We start from the raw sequence: 20,339 nt of genomic DNA on the forward strand, positions 1-20,339 counted from the left end.
ACACATGCCCAGGAGCAGGGCAGCTATGTACATGTTGGAGAGATGATGTTTTTCTTTGACTCGCCCATATACTAAATGAGACCTTTTGCCCAGTTCTAGAAGCCATGGAGCCTTGATAAGCAGGGGCAGGGCTTCCGGAGGCAGGAGTCTCCGGGATCTATAAAGCCCGAACCAACACCACTGGGCATCTCCCCCAAGGACTGTGAATTGCTGGCTTTCAGCTCGCTCCTCCAAAAATGCAGCGGCTGTTGACTCCAGTGAGGCGAGTGTTGCAAGTGAAGAGAGTGATGCAGGAAGCTTCCTTCCTGCCAGCCCGCCTTCTCCCAGCAGCCCACCCCAGGTGAGTCCCGCTGGTCCCCAGGACCGCACGGGTTATTCTGAGAAGCAGCGAGGAACCAGTAAAAGAGAGACATGAGGACTCATTAGAATCCCAATCAAAAGTTGACAAGTCTTGGGCACAGCCTTAGATAAGCAAGTTAACCTCTCAAGGTCTCAGTTACCTCATCTTGTAAACAGACAGCCCACGTCTGTTTACAGAATTCCGAGATATCGAATCTCCGCCCCTGCTGATGTCAGCAAGACACATTTTACTCCCCTAGAGACACAAAGCAGTAGAAATATCAGTACCAGGGTCCACGGCATCCTCCTCCCCAGCACTGTTTTCACCTTTCACCCAGGCCCTGCTGAGACCTTCAGGATGCTGTTTCAACTGCAGTGTTAGTAAAACCAGCTGCTGCAAGTCACTGCAGCCAGATTCAGAATGGACTGAGATTAAGAAGGTGTTTCTCTGCTCTCTGATTTCAGGAAAGGGGAACATGAGTGTAAAAGATAAGAGTTTGCCTGTGTGTGTGCAATATGCTTGTGCACAGAAGCGCACACACACTCCTTTCCTTTGCAAACATTCTCCCAGTTTGGCCCAAGTACTCGCAGTCTCCCAGCATTGATTTAACACAGCAACCACTAGCACCCTAGGGTCCCTAAATGATCCACTGTACTTTAGGACTAGCCTTTTCTTACCTCCCATCTCTACCTCAAGTTCCTTGGATAGATTTTTAATATTTATTTATTCATTTATTTATTGCTGCATTGGGTCTTTTTCTTTTTGACTGCGCTGGGTCTTCATTGCTGGGTGTGGGCTTTCTCTAGTTGTGGTGAGCGGAGTCTACTCTCTAGTTTTGGTGTACGAGCTTTTCATTGTGGTGGCTTCTCTTCTGGTGGAGCATGGGTTCTAGGTGCACAGGCTTTAGTAGTTGCAGCACATAGGCTCAGTAGTTGTGGCACACGGGCTTATTTGCTCCATGGCATGTGGGATCCTCCTAGACCACATGTGTCCCCTGAATTGGGAGGCAGATTCTTAACCACTGGACCACCAGGGAAGTTCCTGCGTTCATGCTAAGTAGCTTCAGTCATGTCTGACTCTTTGTGACCCTGTGGACTAAAGCCCACCAGGCTCCTCTGTCCATGGGACTCTCCAGGCAAGAAAACTGCAGTAGGTTGCCAAGCCCTCCTCCAGGGGATCTTCCCAACCCAGGGACCGAACCATTGTCTCTTACATCTCTTGCATTGGCAGGTGGGCTCTTTACCACTAGTTCCACATGGGAAGCCCTCCACGAATGTTTAGAAAACCACCTTTGGTCCAGGGTCTTCCCTCGCCTGGTACCAAGGGAACCTGGGTATGTGGATGTGTCGGGTAGGAGGTGACACTTTCTAGGCTTTTTATTTTCTCCATGACTCCCCACCTTCCTCCACACTCTCCTCCTCTCCCTGCATACAGGCCAAATGTCCAAGCATTTTACCTGGTTTTGTATTTGTGAGGAAGGGATTGACATATATTTGCTTGTTTCAATAAGCAATCATTGGCTGCCCTCCAGGAGACAGAGCTCAGTCTTCAACAGTCTGCCCCACTTTCGACATTCTGGGTTCAAATACTTGGAATCAGGGTTCACATTTCTCTTCTAATGTACGCATGGTTCATCCCATTTTCCATGGCCTGATGGGTATTAAGAGTGCTCCTTATGACTCTCCTTTTCTCTGTGTGTCTGTTCCCTCTAACCTAACCTGCATCAGCTCTAAATCTACCAGAAGGACTGCTCCCCACCCCGTGTGCTTCACCACCTTTAAAATTAAGGGAGAAATGTGCCCTCCACTTCACTGTTGCACACTTGCTTTTCTCATGTGTTATTCCCCCGCTCCCCTTCACTCTCTGCTCCAGGTATCCTTACCAGTTCAATCACCACTTGCTATGGCACTGCCTCTGTAGCCCCCCTGCCAATTCTTCATCAGCAGAAACTCCACTCATGCATCAAGGTTGACTTCAAATCTAGTCGCTTCCTTGAAACCATTCCTGATCCTCCCACACACAGATCTCTGCTTCCTTTGAACTCCTGTGGGGGTTTTTGTGACCTTTAGCCCTTTCTGACTGTCAGCTGGGTTACATAGTATGCATGTGCTTATCTCATTCCCCCCACTGGTTGAGGAGGCTCCCAAGAAGCTTGACCTCCTTTCTTTACCCATTCCCTTCACCCCTACAGCCCTCCACGGTACAGTGCCTAGCATGTAATAACTAATTTTGAAACACAAAAGAAGGAGGCAAGAGGGAATAAAGAAATAAAAGTTTGATGCATGTTCTTGAACCAAGCAACACCAGAACAAAACCGGTTTTAAACTAAACAAAGCTATTATTTGCTTTTTAATTAATTAATTTATTTTTTAAAAATTTTTATTAGAGTATAGTTGTTACATTGTGTAAGTTTTTGCTGTACAGCAAAGTGAATTGGCTATACGTATACATGCATCCCTTCTTCTTTGGATTTCCTTCCCATTTAGGTCACCACAGAGTATTGAGTAGAGTTTTCTGTGGTATACAGTAGGTTCTCATTGGTTAACTATTTTACACACAGTTTCAATGGTGTCAATCCCAATCTCCCAATTCACCCCATACCTCCTTTCCTCCTTGATATCCATACATTTGTTCTCTATGTTTGTGTCTTTACAGTATTCTTTTTTATTGGCGTATAATTGCTTTACCATGTTATGTAACTTTCTGCTGTACAATGAAGTGAATCAGCTATATGTATACATATAAAGAGTTGGACATGACTGAGCGACTGAACTGAACTGAACTGGACTGATCCCTTCCCTCTTGAGCCTCTTTCTCACCCCGCTCCATCCCACCCCTCTAGGTCATCACAGAGCGCAGAGCTGAGCTCCCTGTGCTAAGCAGCACATTCCCACTAGCTAGCTATTATACACATGGTAGTGTATATGTCAATCCTAATCTCCCAATTCATCTCAGCCTTCCTTCTCCTGACCCTCAGCTGTGTCCATAAGTCCATTCTCTATAAATATCCAGTTCAGTTCAGTTCAGTCTCTCAGTCATGTCCAACTCTTTGTGACCCCATGAACTGCAGCACGCCAGGCCTCCCTGTCCATCACCAACTCCCAGAGCCTACCCAAACTCATGTCCATTGAGTTGGTGATGCTATCCAATCATCTCATCCTCTGTCATCCCCTTCTCCTCCTGCCCTCAATCTTTCCCAGCATCAGGGTCTTTACTCAGCAACTAAAAGGAATGCAATAAGGTCATTTGTAAAGATGTGGATGGACCTATATAGTCTGTTATACAGAGTGAATTAAATCAGAAAGAGAACAACAAATATTGTATATTAATGCATATATATATGTATTATCATTTAGAGAAAGTACACAATTAGATGGATATTCTTAACTCCTATAGTCATGTTTCTGGAAACGTCTACATCTTTTCTTCAAGGCTCTGGAGTCCATTTCCAAGTACTAACCTCCTGCCAAGACAGTTACAAAAGTTACCAAGAGACTCATTCTTGGAATCTTTCCTTGAGACTTGAGATTTCTCACTGGGGAGAGGAATGGAGTGAGCTTAGAGAAGACAGAGAGAGAATGAGGATGAGGGAAAATCCAGTCAAGCACAGGACTGAGATCCGGCTAGCTATTAGTTCCTAGTACTGGGAGCTCCTCCACAAACATTTGAGAGTATAGACTCCACTTATTTGAGTGGCACCAAATAAATAGGGCAGAGAACTAAACTTCGATCCTCTTTGGTCAGATAGGAATAAACATTCATCACTTAGACTCACTATCTTGTGATTACATGATCCACTTTTTGCTCCCGCAGTCCTTTAAAATGACCTCTGTTATAGAAAAACTGGCGTTAAGAGAAGCCCTGAGTCCTCAGGATGATGGATGGATACATTCCATCTGAACTACAATTTCTGTGGCATAGAGCTAAATTGATAAGCCTGCAGAGCCATCTTATCACTTCCACTAGCAGGAATTCTGTAGCCAGATGCACATCAAAGGAATCTGGCAGCACTCAGGACTGAAAGGACAGAATATTTCTTTAAAAAAAAAAAAAGATTTATGCGTTTATTGGCTACACTGGGTCTTCATTGCTGCTCCCAGGCTTTCTTTAGCTGTGGTGAGCGGGGTCTATTCTTCGCTGTGGAGAGAGCAAGGTTCTGATTGCAGTGGCTTCTCTTGTTGCGGAGCACACTCTAAGTCACTGGAGCTTCAATAGTCGCAGCCTGTGGGCTCAGTCATTTCCATTCCTGGGCTCTAGAGCACAAGCTCAGTAGCTGTCGTGCACTGGCTTAGTTGCTGGGCAGCATGAAGGATACTCCTGGAGCAAGGACCGAACCCGTATTTCCTGCATTGGAGGGTGGGTTCTTATCCACTGAGCCACAAGGGAAGCCCCAGGGCAGAATATTTCTAACACATGAGAAACTAAGAAGTTACCCTGGGCGTAACACTTCACCAATGTTTGCCTTGCTTTCAACATCTGGAAAATTAAGAATATTTCTAAAGTAACCAGCTTTCAGGTACTTTTATATGGAACAAATGGAAGATGTGCTTGGTGAGTTCTTTACTGCTAGCTAGAAAGAGAAATTCAGATCTCCAGGGGGATTAGGAATCCGGACTGAAAAGAGGTGCTGGGTCCAGGAAAGAAAGTTCATCTCTTCCGTCTTTACTGACCCTTTCTCCACTTTTTCCTCTGCTTCCATTTAGAATTGCCCTTGGAACTTCCTTGGAGGTTCAGTGGTTAAGACTCTGCCTTCCAAGGCAGAGGGCGTGAGTTTGATTCCTGGTCAGGGCACTAAGGTCCCACATGCCGCAGGGTACAGCCAAAAATTATAAAGAAAAAATAGAATTTCCCTCTCAGCCTTCTATATTCCCACAGCCTTTGCTTGTTCCACATGTTTTTAGCCATAAAAATACCAAAGGGACAATTACCAAGGATAAAAGGGTAAATTAAACAGAAAAATACAGCGATTCTAAATTTGTATTCATCTGATAAAAAATAGAAGAATCCTAAATTTGTATCTATCTGATATGTTCAAAATAAATTTTTTAAAATGAAAGAAATGATTGCTGTATTGCCTTTTAAGGAAACTAGCTAGAGACCATTCACAGAATTTTGATTGTTTTCTCTGTTACAGTTTTTCTACGGTTCCGGCTGTCCCCTTGGCCAAAACAGATACTTGGCCAAAGGATGTGGGTATTCTTGCCATGGAGGTCTACTTTCCAGCCCAATACGTGGACCAAACAGAGCTGGAGAAGTTTAACAAAGTGGAGGCAGGGAGGTACACCGTGGGCTTGGGCCAGACCCAGATGGGCTTCTGCTCAGTCCAGGAGGACATCAACTCCCTGTGCCTGACGGTGGTGCAGCAGCTGATGGAGCGCACGCAGCTCCCCTGGGACTCTGTGGGCCGCCTGGAAGTGGGCACTGAGACCATCATCGACAAGTCCAAGGCTGTCAAAACAGTGCTCATGGAGCTCTTTCAGGATTCGGGCAACACTGACATTGAGGGCATAGATACCACCAATGCCTGCTACGGTGGCACTGCCTCCCTCTTCAATGCTGCCAACTGGATGGAATCCAGCTCCTGGGATGGTACGTGCTGCCAGAGGCCTTATGTAAGAAGGGAGCTGGGGTAGATGCTGAAGCCTCAGTTTTGCTTCTCCGTTCCCCGGGTAGGTTCATCCACCGAAGAAAGGACACATTACGCACACAGCTGTTGTGATCATCCAACAACCACAATGACAGCAACCCCTCAGACTTGGATGCTTTCATACAGTCATTCAGGGAGCATGTTCACATAGCCATTCACTGAGTCCTCATAACACCCTAGGAAGTGGGTGTCATACCTGTTTTATGGATGAAAAAAGTGGAAAATCTAATAATTTACATGTTGTTTGTGACAGGAGCAAGAAACCAAACCAAATTCAGTATATTTCCTACTTCAGTGTTCCTGTTTGTCTAAGGTTTCTCTTAAGTCTCTAAGAGGCAAAGAGATTGGTGATGTTAAAAGATTTAAACAAGTGTAGGTGTTAAGGAGAAAGCACCCTGGTAAAAATAGACCCAAAGAATCACAGGGCAGACTATGACACAGGGTATTTCTACTCTCTCTCCCTCGCCTGGTTTCTAGGAGAATTAGAAACCTAGCTTTATCAATAACTGATGATAAGTCCCTTAACCTCTGCAAGACTCGGAGTTTTTATTTGCCTACCTGCTTTCCAGGGCTGATAGAAGAACTAAACATGGTATCAATGGAGATGTGAAAAAACATTTTCTGGACAGACAAGGCCCATTTACTAAGTTGGAAACTGGAACTTAAAACTTTAGAAACCATAATAAGCATTAATTTAAAAATTAATTATGAAATCTTGATGTTGGTGGGGACCTTAGAGATTATCTAACCCAGTACTCATTTTAAAAAGAGGCCAAGAAGAGTTTAAGCGCTTTTCTCTGTTCATGAAGCAAAGCAGTACAATTCCATATACCCATTCATTGTTTTTCCAATTGCCCTGCATGGCCTCACCATCAATAGTTCCATTGATTTGCGATGTTCCAGACTCTACATCCTCAAATCTGTCCTTAACAGTGCTTTTCTTGCTTGGTATTTGTATTATTACCTCTCCAGCAACCCCTACTACCAACACCACCAATCTACCCAACCAAGCATTTAGTTAGAGTACAAATTAAAGACAAGGGACACTCACCAGCCTTTAATAAGGAATCAGAGCCTATATTTGGGGGCATTATCAGCTTTAAGCATGTCATTTCAAATGAGTAGTTTCTGCTGAATGGTTGGGTATTCCACAGGAGAGGGCTGCAAATGCATCCGTCTTTAATGTGTTGTCTTGTTGGGAAAAATATTAAACAAACATTAGGGAGTGAATTGTTAGTCTGTACTTTCATAAAATGCATATTTAAGCTTGAGCCTAATGGCAACCTCCAAGACCAGACAAGGCCAGTGTAGATGTGATTTCTGCTTCTGAACTGGCCAGCCATCCACCTGCGACCTTTAGAAGGAAGGAGGTGGTTCTGGGGCTCACCAAGAAGTTTTGAACCACTCCAGAGAGACAGCAGGGTAAGAGGGAAGGAAAGAGCGGTACTGGCTTGAACTGCCTGAGAGACCTCTTTTCCTTACCTTTGGTTATGAAGGTAAGTGAAACCTACAGTGTATATGTATATATGTGTGTGTGTACGTAGATAGACAAAAGGGTTCAAAGTAAAGAAAAAATTCCTTCTGACACCCCATTACCAATTCCCAGAATTTAATCCTCATAGTTTCCATGGATTCTTTCAGAAATTTTCTATGTAGTTACCTGTAAGCATATACTTATCTATTCATTTTTTAACATAGCACACATTATTCCTCATCTTTACTATGTCTTAGAGGTTATTCTGTAGATATCTCTAGATACATACAAGGTCTACTTCATTCTTTTAAAAGATGTTATAATATTCTATTAATGGGTACACCAAACCTTAGTCCTACATAGATGGATATTTAGATTGTTGTATATTTTTTGCAATTATAAAATGTGTTAATATTTAAGACAATAGCTTTGCATGCTCATGATAATATGTTGTAAGAATAGATTCCTAGAAGTGGAATTGCAGGGTCGTTTAATTAAAAAGTTTGATAGAATGTGCCAAATTGCTCTTCAAAATGTACTAACTTCAAACTTTCTTTTTTTTATTTTTTTTATTATTTATTTTAGTTGGAGGCTAATTATTTTACAGTATTGTAGTGGTTTTTGTGATACATTGACATGAATCAGCCATGGGTTTACATGTGTTCCCCTTCCTGGACCCCCCTCCCACCTCCCTCCCCATCCCATCCCTCTGGGTCATCCCATTGCCCCAGCCCTGAGTATTTGTCTCATGCATCGAACCTGGAACAGTGTTCTATTTCACATATGATAATATACATGTTTCAATGCTATTCTCTCAGATCATCCCACCCTCACCTTCTCCCACAGAGTCCAAAAGACTGTTCTATACATCTGTGTCTCTTTTTCTGTCTCGCATATAGGGTTATCATTACCATCTTTCTAAATTCCATATATATGTGTTAGCACACTGTATTGGTGTTTTTCTTTTGTCAGTTTAATAAGTAAAGTATATATCATTGATTTTCCTTTGTTATTGTAAGAGAATTTTGATATTTTTATGATGTTTATTGGCCATTTTCCTATTATATACCTTTCTGATGAGACATTTATCTATGAAGGAAAATGATTTTTTGTTGGCTGTAAGTATTATAAATACATCCCCAGTTTGTCTTTTGTATTTCTGATAGAAGGTTTTCATTTTTAGGTATTCAAATTTACTGGTCTCTTTCTTAATGGCTTGTATTAATAAACACTCTTCTATAGTTTCCAAATTTTATATAACATATAAATTTTGCTTATATATATATTATGTTTATTTATTGTATATTTATCTTATACTTTTATATATTATTTTTATATTCATATATATAAAATTGGGGAGAAAAAATACTGTTTTGTTGGAGTGGTTAAATAATCTTAACAGAAAATTCTTGGGTTTCAGTGAATTTGGGTTGGAATTCTGACTAAATCCTTATCCCATCATCTATTAGCTGTGTGACTTCAGGCGAGTGACTTAAGTTCTCTGTGCCTTGATTCCTTTGTCTATAAAGAGGAGATAACTGCTTCTGACAAGTTAGGTAGAATACTAAAAGTACTGCCATGTCTTTTCCACACACCCACGTTTAGGAGCAAGCAGTACTAGATGAAGAAGTAACAAATAATATTCAAGACACAATTATTTATTGAATAATCATCTTCCTATTATAGAAGTAGTTTCATAGATCATCTGCATTAAATGTGGTTACTGAACATTAACTCTTCTCACAAAGAAAGTGGTACTAAATTTTTCAGAGCACCTTGTTTAGGATCCAGTCAGAACTGAGTTTGAATACAAAATTCCACATTCACTAAATGGGTGACCTTAGACAAATTACCTGAATTCTCTGGAATGTCATCCTCTACAAACGTGGACATTACCTGACTCAATGGATTGTTTAAAGGATTGTTTGAGGATAACTGGTGTCTAGGATTTCAAATATTAGTTTCCTTCCCATCTTTTGGCCTTCTGTGATTTGGAAAGAATTTCCACTATAGCACTACAAAGACTACAAACCTAAATTATCTTCAAAAGTGCTAATTTATGAATTTTTTGTTGAATAAATGAGGAATTTTTACAGCCTGAGTCAGAGAACACTGAGTTTTGACATTGCATTTCCAATGCAATGTCATTTACACTTCACTAGAGTGTAAGTTTCACGGGAGCAGGAATTTTTATTTTGGTTCAGTGATCTATTGCCAGTACCTAAAATTGTGCCTGGCATAGAGGAGGCTTTCATTCTACTGGAGATTTGGCAGTAATAATAATTATTTCTTTTCTCTTTACAGGTCGCTATGCACTGGTGGTCTGTGGGGACATCGCAGTCTACCCCAGCGGTAACGCTCGCCCCACAGGCGGGGCTGGAGCTGTGGCCATGCTGGTTGGGCCTGAGGCCCCTCTGGTCCTCGAGAGAGGTTTGTAGTAAACTGTGCAGTAAACACGGTACAAGGGGACTGCATGGCATGGCCGAATGCTTAGCTCTTAATTCCAGGTTGGCATATTCAGGGCTGAAGTATGGGCTTGAGGATGAAACTGCTTGCCTTCAAAAGACTAGACTGGGGAGCAGAGGGCAGGGAGAAAGGGAAGAGAAGGTTCAGCAAGGTGGCTTCATCTATACCATCACCCATCAGGATAGTGGATAGTGTTTGGATTGAATGGCATTTGTGCCGCTGACAAGGACCTTTTGGGAGCTAAACTGACCATTGAAGATGAAAGAAAATAATTGGATATAAAGTAAGAGCTTTCCTTTGAGACTTTTGGTGTCTGTTCCAGATTTCTTTAAGCCCATATAGGTGCAGAAATGGAAATATACATCTCACTTATAAAAAGGCATTCATCTAATTAACTCCCTTTGAACACCTGAGGGATAATTAGTGGGCCTTGGGCTTGGACATGAGACAGATAAAGACCAGGGGGCTTGCACAGGGATCTCCCACCCTCTCTGCTCAACGTGGGCTGCACTGTGCAGTTTCTGAATCCCCCTGTGTGCCTCACCAGGGCTTAGGGGAACCCACATGGAGAACGTGTACGACTTCTACAAGCCAGATGTGACTTCAGAGTACCCACTGGTGGATGGGAAGCTCTCCATCCAGTGCTACTTACGGGCCCTGGACAAATGCTATGCATACTACCGTCAAAAGATCGAGAAACAATGGAAGCAAGGTATGGGGCTCAGAGGGCCGAAGTCACGGACTCTACTGACATGAGGCTGAGAGTGTGTCTTAAACTCTTAAGACAAGGACTCTTTTCTCCTCTGCAAATGATCTCAAGAGAATTATTTCACATATTCTTCTTACATGCTTCCCTGGGTCTAGGCTGAAGTCCCTTTGGAAGTCATCCAAAGTCAAGTATGAAATTGCCTTTAACTTGAACTGAGTAAAAGACAGTAAACAACCCTAAGCCATAGCTGAAGCCTGCAAGTGTCAGCCACCTGGGGAGGTAGTGTGTGAGTCAGAGTGACCATGTCTTGTGGCTGCTAGGATTCATTTCTGTTGAAGTTAGGAGTGATTTGACTCAGTTTATAGTTTGCCACCTTTTAAAGTCTGATTGACGCTGAAAATTCTTACCTATATTTTCAATATACTTAAGTGTTATCAGTAATTTTCTTTCTCTGCATGGTAGCTTTGCAAGTTGATTTTATTTTCACCTTTAGCTTCTGAAGTTTTCTGCTAAAAAATATGTGCCGATTTCATAATCAGATAAGAAACAAATCTTATTTTAAAAATACAGAGAAACTTACCTACCTTAAAAAAATAAATAAAAAGGGTTCTTACCTGTTTAGCTATGCCTAGCTGGGTGTCTGAAAAAGGCAGGTTTCAGCGTGGGAAAAGGCATACGCTGAAGCGTCAGAGCACAGATGCTCTAGAGGTGGCCTAAAGCATCTTGGCCCTTTCCACTGTGCTGGGTGGGATGCTGTTTGCCCCCGTGATAAAGGAGTCAACTTAGACCTCTCAGCCTCTGCCCACCCATTGTAAAATTGCTACTGGCTAATTGGTAGCTCAGATGGTAAAGAGTCCACCTGCAATGCAGGAGACTTAATCCCTGGGTCGGGAAGATTCCCAGGGAAGGAAATGGCAACCACTCCAGTATTCTGGCCTGGGAAATCCCATGGACAGAGGAGCCTGGCGGGCTACAGTCCATGGGGTCCCAAAGAGTCGGCCACGACTTAGCAATTACACAACAGCAATCGCTCTGGCACCCTCTGAACTCATGACATTTTATGGAATTTGATCAATGCTACTTTGAATCTCAGCACCAAACTGTTAACTTCCTAAGGGCAGAGGGTGCATTGCTCTTCTCTTTGGAGTGAAAGAATGTCTGGAGTGTAGAGTCAGAGACACTGGAATCTAAAGCCAAAATCAGCGGTTTTCAAGCTGAGTGACCTCGGACATATAACGTAGCTTCATATTTTGGACACTCTGTTTTCTCCTCTGGAAAATAGAGAAAATAATACAATATGAGGTTGATTTGAGGAATTATCTCTCACAGAAGTTGGCAACGGCAGATAGGAAGAAAACATTTCTTTCTGTTTTTTTTTAAAACATTTATTTCTTTTCCTTTTTTATGAGTAGTGTGCATGCAAAGTCACTTCAGTCCTGTCCGAATCTTTGCAACCCTATGGACTATAGCCTGCCAGGCTCCTCTGTCCATGGGGATTCTTCAGGCAAGAATACTGGAGTGGGTTGCTGTGCCCTCCTCCAGGGGATCTTCCCGACACAGGGATTAAACTGACGTCTCTTACATCTCTGTGTTAGCAGGCATGTTCTTTACCACTAGCACCACCTGGGAAAGTGCTTAGTAAAATGCTTGTAAAATGAACAAAATGTGTGTTTACTGTAGGTAGGAGCTCATTCTCTGGGAGGCCTTAGAACAGGTAGATCTTGGAAAGGGTCACACTGCATCCTTGCTTTCATACTTCTTCCAGCTGGCATCGATCGGCCTTTCACTCTCGATGATTTGCAGTATGTGATTTTTCACACGCCTTTCTGCAAGTTAGTCCAGAAATCCCTGGCCCGCCTGATGTTCAATGACTTCCTGTTGGCCAGCGGTGACACACAGACTGGCATCTACAAGGGGTTGGAGGCCTTCAGGTAAGTCCTCTTCAGGAGGAGCCTAGAGGCTCATGAGGGGTGAGAATGAAGTGAGAATGGGCTTCCTCATGCCTTGAATCTGGACAACTAGCCACTCCTATGGGGCAAAAACAACAATCCTCTAACATAGTAGAAATGACATCAAGTCCTCGTGTGGGTGACTGGGTTATTGTCTACATAAGGGCCTCATCTTGTATCTCTGGGAGCAGAGGGACCCTGCTGGCACCTGCCAATCAGGTAACTTTAAGAAGTTTCAGAGAATAAGAAAAAGGGAAAGGGAGTGTGCCTAAATCATTCGGGCAATAAACATGTTATGAACATCAACTGTGTGTCAGGCATCACATGAAACTCTAGGGACATAAAAATGGGTGTGATTCCATGTTCCTTGCCTAGAGGATCTCACAGTCTGTACGGAAACACCTAGAAGCAAATAATCACAGTGCAGGATGGTAACTTGGGGAAGGTCTGGTCTCATTCTCACTTGCCATTGCCTTAAAGAACGTCTAACTTGTTGCCTCCACCCCCTCATCTGTGAAAAAGGGATGGTCCAGCATACTCCCCCTCCCTGGATGTCAATGAAGAGGGAGAATGCTGTTTACTGATGCAATACTCCAAGGCATTTAGAAAAAAAGAAACTTCAACACAAAGAGATCTCACTGGGAAGGGAATCTTTTCCTTTCTTTTTGATGTTCTCTCATTTTAAGTTTTAGAGTATTCTACCAACATCTGTCCCCATTTCTAACTACTACTGCTAACCCTGCTATTAACTAACCAAAACAGCAAAGTTAGGACAAACACTACTTCTAAGACTTGCCCCATGGAAAAAAATTTTAACATATACCAAAAATACTAGGCTAATATTTTTAATATATGAAAGTTTCATCAGTAATAAGATAAACCCACTAAATAGAAGATATGGACAAGAAATTCCCTCAGGGAAGAAATGCACATATGCATATTTTAAAATGTGCATGCCCATTAGTAACGCATATAAACAAGTTAATATTTTCTTTACGTGTGTGCTTAGTTACTTGGCCGTGTCTGACTCTTTGCAACCCCATGGACTGTAGCCCACCAGGCACCTCTGTCTCTGGGGATTCTCCAGGTGAGAATACTGGAGTGGGTTGCCATTTCCTTCTCCAGGGGATCTTTCTGATCCAGGGATTGAACCCAGGTCTCCTGCATTGCAGGCAGATTCTTGACCAACTGAGCTAGGATGGCAGCCCAATGTTTTCTTTACGTAGCCTTTAAAAATTTTGAATACCCAGACTTGAGGCTATGAGAAAATGAGCAATAGTGGACGGATCTGGGGGAGTAAAAGGGAAACATGAATCAAAAGCCTTAAAGATGTGCATAACTTTTGGCTCAGTAATTTCACCTGTTTAAAAGAACATGTAGTTATTTCTCAAACAAACAAACAAACAAAAAACCTACCACATGATCCAGCAATTTCACTCCTGGGTATACATTTGGAAAAAAAAAAACAACACTAATTTGAAAAGACACCTGCACTCTGATGTTCAGATCAGTATTATTGACAATTGCCAAGATGTGGAAGCAACCTAAGTGTCCATCAATAGATGAACGATTGAAGAAGATGTGGTTTAGATATACAGTGGATTACTACTCCATTAGATAGATATTGAGCTTCCCTGGTGGTTCAGTGGTAAAGAATCTGCCTGAAATGCAGGAGACACCAGAGACGCAGGTTCCATCCCTGGGTCAGGAAGATCCCCTGGAGGAGGGCATGGCAACCCATTCCAGTATTTTTGCCTAGAGAATCCCCATGGACAGAGGAGCCTGGCGGGCTGCAGTCTGTGGGGTCACAGAGAGTCGGACATGGCTGAGTGACTGAGCACAGACAGTTATCAGTGGTACACTCCAATAGATATACAATAGTATAAAATAGGCTACAAGGATGTATTGTACAACATGGGGAATATGGCCAACATATTAAATAACTCTAAACAGACAATAACCTTTTAAAATTGTATAAAGAAGGTTTTAATGGAAAAAAACTGTTTGTTTCATGAAAAAAAATAACATGTAGTTATTCACTATTTCAGCTAATGAGGCTAGAAATGGGGAGTTTGGTTAAAGAGGAGTGCATCCTATAATGGTCTATTTGGCAGTCTTTAAAAATAATGCTAAAGGAGATGATTTCATGTTATAGAGAAAATTAGTTAAGGACGCATGCTAAACAGAATGTATAGCATGGTTTCATTTTTCAATAAACTATAAAAGTTGGAATGGATTCCATAAGAAAACTATGACCAACGCTCTCTCTGAGCGGTAAGACTATTAGTGACACTTCCTCTGTATTTTCTGTATTTCCAAATATTGTATAATAAAAACATGTGACCCAAAGTCTTCTCTCCAGTAGCTGTTATACTTTCTGCTTGCTGCCTTCTTCCTTCATGTGGCTTCTCATATGGCCTGTTCCTTTGGCTGCCTCACAGGGGGCTAAAGCTGGAAGACACCTATACCAATAAGGATGTAGATAAAGCATCTTTAAAAGCCTCTCTGGACATGTTCAATAAGAAAACCAAGAACTCCCTCTACCTCTCCACGTACAATGGAAATATGTACACCTCATCCCTGTATGGATGCCTGGCCTCACTTCTGGCCCAGTGAGTACTGCATCTGTCCCCACCTCCTCTTACTCTGGCCTCTGGTCTGAAGGGTCAACCAAGTCTCATTCCTTTTCTTGTACAGAATTTTTTCAAAAAGGAAAGAAGGAAGGAAGGAAAATGAAAGAAATGCATTTCAAAGGTGTATGTGTAGGTAGATCGACCATCAGTATTAAACAGTGGTTCCTTGGTGGCTCAGATGATAAAGAATCTGCCTGCAATGCAGGAGACCCAGGAGTGATCCTTGGGTAGGGAAGATTCCCCTGAAGAAGGGGATGTCTACTTACTCCAGTATTATTGCCTGGAGAACTCCATGGACAGAGGAACCTGGCAAGCTAGAGTCCTTCGGTTTGCAAAGAGTCGAACATGACTAACACTTTTTCCAAACTGAAATGCATGTATCATACCAGCACATGTGTAAGATCTATTTGGATACATCAAGAAAATAGGAGAAATTTTATGCATATTTTTATCTCTTCCATTTAAAATGCTGTACTCAGTAAAGCATTGTGATTAAGAGAGTCTAGCTTTCGAACCCACAATTTATGTTCAAATCTCTTTACCATTTATTAACTTTGACCTTGGAAAAATGACTATTATGGGCCTCATTTTTCCCAACTGTAAAATTTGTATAATAACAATACCTACCGTCTAAAATTTTGATGAATGTTAAATGTCAAAAGCAATGAAAACAGTAAAAGCTCAGCAGGTGCCCCAGTGTTAGTTTTTATTTTTATAGATATTCAATTTTGTGGATTTTAAAAGAAAATACTTATAATATAGTACATGTATATAACATAAGAGAAAATATATACATGTATGATTGGACTTGTTCAGATTATTACTAAAGAGGAGATAATTTAAAAATTTACAACTGCTGAAGCATTGCCAGTCAACATGGGAGCCTTGAGGTGAATCCAGTGGTCTGACCCCCACTTGGAGGTAACTTCAGAGTTCACTGAATTCATCTTGTCTTCATGGGTAGGGAGAAGTTCCTTTTATACCCCAGAAACTCAGTTGTGCTCACTGTGACTTCTGTATCTTGGATTTTATTTATTTATTTATTTATTTTATTTATTTTTAATTTATTTATTTTAGTTGGAGGCTAATTACTTTACAATATTGTAGTGGTTTTTGCCATACATTGATATGAATCAGCCATGGGTTTACATGTGTTCCCCATCCTGAGCACCCCTCCCACCTCCCTCCCCATGTATCTTGGATTTTAGCTGTTCTCCTCTTGGCAAGTTTTCTTCCTTTTAGGCCTACTCCCAGGATCTTCCAGAACTCCCTCTTTGTGTAGAGTGCCCAGAGCCCATTTCTAGTTGCAAGAGGTTGACTAGATTGGTGGTTTATTTGCAGAGCAGAATATAATGCTGATGTGTTTTTCTGGGCTTTGATTTCTCTCCCTGTAGTCACTCTGCCCAAGAGTTGGCTGGCTCCAGGATCGGTGCCTTCTCTTATGGCTCTGGTTTGGCAGCAAGTTTCTTTTCTTTGCGGGTGTCCCAGGATGCTTCTCCGGGTGAGTCCAGTCTTTTGATCAGGCACTCCTGGCCAGTTTCATCTGGTAAAAGAAACCACTTTCTGCTTCCCCACTACTAAAGCTCCCATCTTGACAGAATTATGTTGTGACTAAGAATAAAGGAAAGCCCTGAAGTGATTTAAGCAATGGAATAAGCTGTATTTTATGTATTCGAAGCACTTCCCTGGCTACTGATTAGAGACTAGATTGATGAGGAACAAAGGTGAATATGGGAAAACCAGTTAGATTGTTTCAACAAATAGTCTAGGCAAGAAGTGATCATGGTTTGATTGCAAGTGATTAAAGAGAAGTTGATGGGTTTGACATATCCAGTAAATTTGTGCTAATTATTTTATGATGGATGTAATCAAGGGCATACATCAAAGCACTAAATGGCATACACCTTGACTAAATGAAGGTTTGCCTTAGTTTTGCTAATGCTGTGTTTGCTGATCTTGATCATTTCTTGACATTCTAAGCCACACACAGAGCACTTTTCCTTGGAGCAGCAGCTCCCACAGAGCTGACTCTACACTGGACTCGTGATTGGTAGCAGTGATGACAACAATGTAAGTTTACAGGTCTTCCTTTTGCTTCCCAGGCTCCCCGCTGGAGAAGCTGGTATCCAGTACATCAGACCTGCAGAAACGTCTCGCCTCCCGGAAGCGTGTGTCTCCTGAGGAGTTCACAGAAATAATGAACCAAAGAGAACAATACTACCACAAGAGTAAGAAAAAAAAGGTGGAAAGAGAGGAGGAGAAGGCAATTTTTCTCAGCTTCTGTGCCAGTAACTGAGTGGCAGGAATTCATCAGAAGTCTAGAATATAGCAAGTGAGAGTGATGATTTCTATAATATATAATTGGGAAAAAGGTTTGTTTGGTGCAAAGGGGGACAAATTGAGTGGGGAAGCAGAAGGCCAAGTTGGGAAGAGGTAGGAGTCAGCATGTGGCTTCTCAGTCCAAAATATAGTCACCCAAAACAGGAAACATACTGGACAATGAAGTCCCATGGAAGCCAGATGTATGGTCTTTGAAAATACTGATAGTATCTAAACAATGGTTGAAAATGCCCAGACTTTGGAGCCAGAAATCCAAGTCTAAACTGACCTGTGACACTTGCCCCCTATTTTTGAGAAAATTATTGAACTTTTCTGAGTTGCTTCCTTTCTAAAACCATACCAACTTTGCAGGATTGCCAGAGATTAATGAATTAATTAATTAATGATGTTATCGGCAAATACTACTGTTTCCTGCCAATTGCCCCCTTTCCTTACCAAATATAAAACAAAACAGTACCCCCAAAAAGCAACAAAGGAAAAGTAAACCAAAGCTAAAGTTAAGACTGGAGAAACCAAACGGTGATTTTAAAACCAGGATAACCATATTTTTTCAAGCAAAACTGGGGACCCATTATTTGCACTGAAAAGAAGACTGAAGTTATGGAACTAAGAATGTTCAAAAACAACCTAGACTTAGTAGTTAGTTTATCTGGAACCGGAGACATGTTAGATGAAAAAAGAAGACAACTAAAATAAAAAGACCTTTGAGATGAATGTTAATGGACAAAGCTTTGAAATACTACAGTGAATCAGAGTTGGAAAACTTAGGGCAAGAAGGAAGTGTCTATTAGAAAACAGGATGCTCTGAGGTACCCCTCAAGCTCAGTACCTTCGGTAGAAGGACATGATGAAGATTTCAGTGGAGGATGGGCCTGTTTACCGTAGGAAAGCGGTATATTCTATAATAAAATTTCTAGTCAACAAGTCTTAGGTACTAGCCGCAAGATAGCTGCTTCTGGTTCTTCTGCTAGCCCAGAGCTCTGCTGGGTGTAGACAAGGTGACCTTGCAGCACAACCAGGAGAGCTCCACATGAAGCTCTAGATGTCCCTGTTAGCATTTTCTCTTTCTCAGCCCCATAGAGCCCTTTGTGAATACTGCCTCCCTTCTTGTTCCACAGTGAATTTCTCACCACCTGGTGACAAAAACAGCCTTTTCCCAGGCACTTGGTACCTGGAGCGAGTGGATGAACTATATCGCCGAAAGTACGCCCGGCGTCCCGTCTAAAGGTGGTGAGTGAAATGTTGGAGTGTTAGTGGCTTAAAGATTTTCTTCTGGGCAACAGATGCAGTTTTGTTTTTTTTTTTCACTTCTTTTATATTTTTATTGGGAGTGTAATTGCTTTATAATGTTGTGCTTGTTTCTGCTGTACAACAGAGTGAATCAGCTGTATGTATACATATATCCCCTCCCTCTTAGACCTCCCTCCCACCCGCCACCCCGATTCCACCCATCTAGGTCATCACAGAACACCTAGCTGTGTTATATAACACAGTGTTATATAACACAGTGTTATATAACAGATGGAATTCTGAGGGCGTAAAAGGCCAGAGAGTTTTAAAAAAAATATTCACAACCTAAATGTTGAGAGTTATGTTTTATTTGGTGGGAATTTTTAAGACTTCAAGTCCGGGAGTCAGCATCTCAAGTAACCGAGAGAGCTGCTCCAAAGAAGTGAGGGGGGACACCAGGTTATATAGAAATTTTGTAACAAAAGGTAGGTAGTCTGAACTTCAAAAGATTATTGCTTGTTGAAGAAAACCAGATATCCCAAGTTAGGGAACTTAGCACTTTTCCAACTTTTCTGGCTTTTCAGCATAGGGGAAGATGCAAGAGTATGGGCTCACTGAAATCATTCCTTTGATATTCCTTTGACACCTCAGCTATCTAGGGCTAGTTTCTTGTGTTTTCACAAGATATCACAAGATTTCACAAGTTTCCTCAGGGCTCACATTAGAGGGCTGCCGTCTCTGACACTGTGACATCCTTTGTTTACTCATATGACAGGCAGCATTCCATTTATCAGTAGCTTTCAAAATGACCAGAGGTGGGGAGTTTGGACCATGATGACCAAGTACAACTCTTGGGACTCTTTGCCTGCAAAAGGCAAAAGCTGGGGGAGGGGCATGTCCTTAAATCTTGAATCTGAAAAAAGAGTCAACTTGTTCACCTGTTCTCCTCCTGATAAGAAGGTTGATAGAAACAGAATTAGAAGCTTGACAGAAACAAAATTAGCATCTGTAAAGGGAAGCGGGATGTGAACCTGAAACTGTGGATCTCAGTACTCCAAAGGGGCGAGTCAGTAACAAAGGTGAATAGCATCAGAGAAGGTACACACAAGTCTGTTGGAGACAGGTTCATAAGGTAACAGGTGCTGGGGATTCTGTGAGAGCCAGCTGGAGAGAGCCTTGGGCTAAGGGGCTGTGAGCAATCCCTTCTTCGTGAGATTTCTTCTGGGGAGAAGCAGTGAGATTTGGGGGGAAAGTGGGGAGAGGTGTGAGGAGAGAAGAGTTTGATGGGGGAGGATTGAGTCAGGAAGAGAACTAAGAGAATTCTTTACGGTACTTTTTAAAGGGAAATCAAAGAGTGGGAATTAGAATCCTGTAGTTCACCTACCCAGGAATCTGCCTTCAGTTTATCTTCCAAACTGGTAAAGATAAGCAGAATGGAAGAGCAAGAAGCAATTTCTTTTGTTTTTCTGGTTTTTCTGGTTTTTCAATATTTTTCCTCACTTTGGAATATGAAGGGAGAAGACTAAAAAGGCTTGCCAAGATCAGGGTAGG

General features: G+C 42.0%; 1 protein-coding gene across 3 annotated transcripts in view; it reads left to right on the forward strand.

Moving 5' to 3' along the window:
• The window catches only part of HMGCS2 (3-hydroxy-3-methylglutaryl-CoA synthase 2), a 23,985-nt gene continuing 3,646 nt past the window's right edge, over positions 1–20,339 (forward strand). The window contains exons 1-9 of one of the 3 annotated variants that reach the window (XM_081486132.1): positions 1–340; positions 5,475–5,929; positions 9,766–9,891; positions 10,475–10,639; positions 12,402–12,567; positions 15,027–15,197; positions 16,613–16,719; positions 17,321–17,446; positions 18,677–18,788. In XM_081486132.1, the coding sequence (XP_081342258.1) occupies positions 237–340; positions 5,475–5,929; positions 9,766–9,891; positions 10,475–10,639; positions 12,402–12,567; positions 15,027–15,197; positions 16,613–16,719; positions 17,321–17,446; positions 18,677–18,783 (1,527 nt within the window). In that variant the 5' untranslated portion in view covers positions 1–236 and the 3' untranslated portion in view covers positions 18,784–18,788. Of the gene's footprint in view, positions 341–5,474; positions 5,930–9,765; positions 9,896–10,474; positions 10,640–12,401; positions 12,568–15,026; positions 15,198–16,612; positions 16,720–17,320; positions 17,447–18,676; positions 18,789–20,339 lie in introns of all 3 variants that reach the window. The other 2 variants (XM_081486134.1, XM_081486133.1) reach the window with 2 other exon arrangements.

Source organism: Giraffa tippelskirchi, chromosome 5 (assembly GCF_054371585.1).
Source record: "Giraffa tippelskirchi isolate mGirTip1 chromosome 5, T2T-mGirTip1v1.2.pri, whole genome shotgun sequence".
In the NCBI taxonomy this organism is placed as follows: Eukaryota; Metazoa; Chordata; class Mammalia; order Artiodactyla; family Giraffidae; genus Giraffa; species Giraffa tippelskirchi.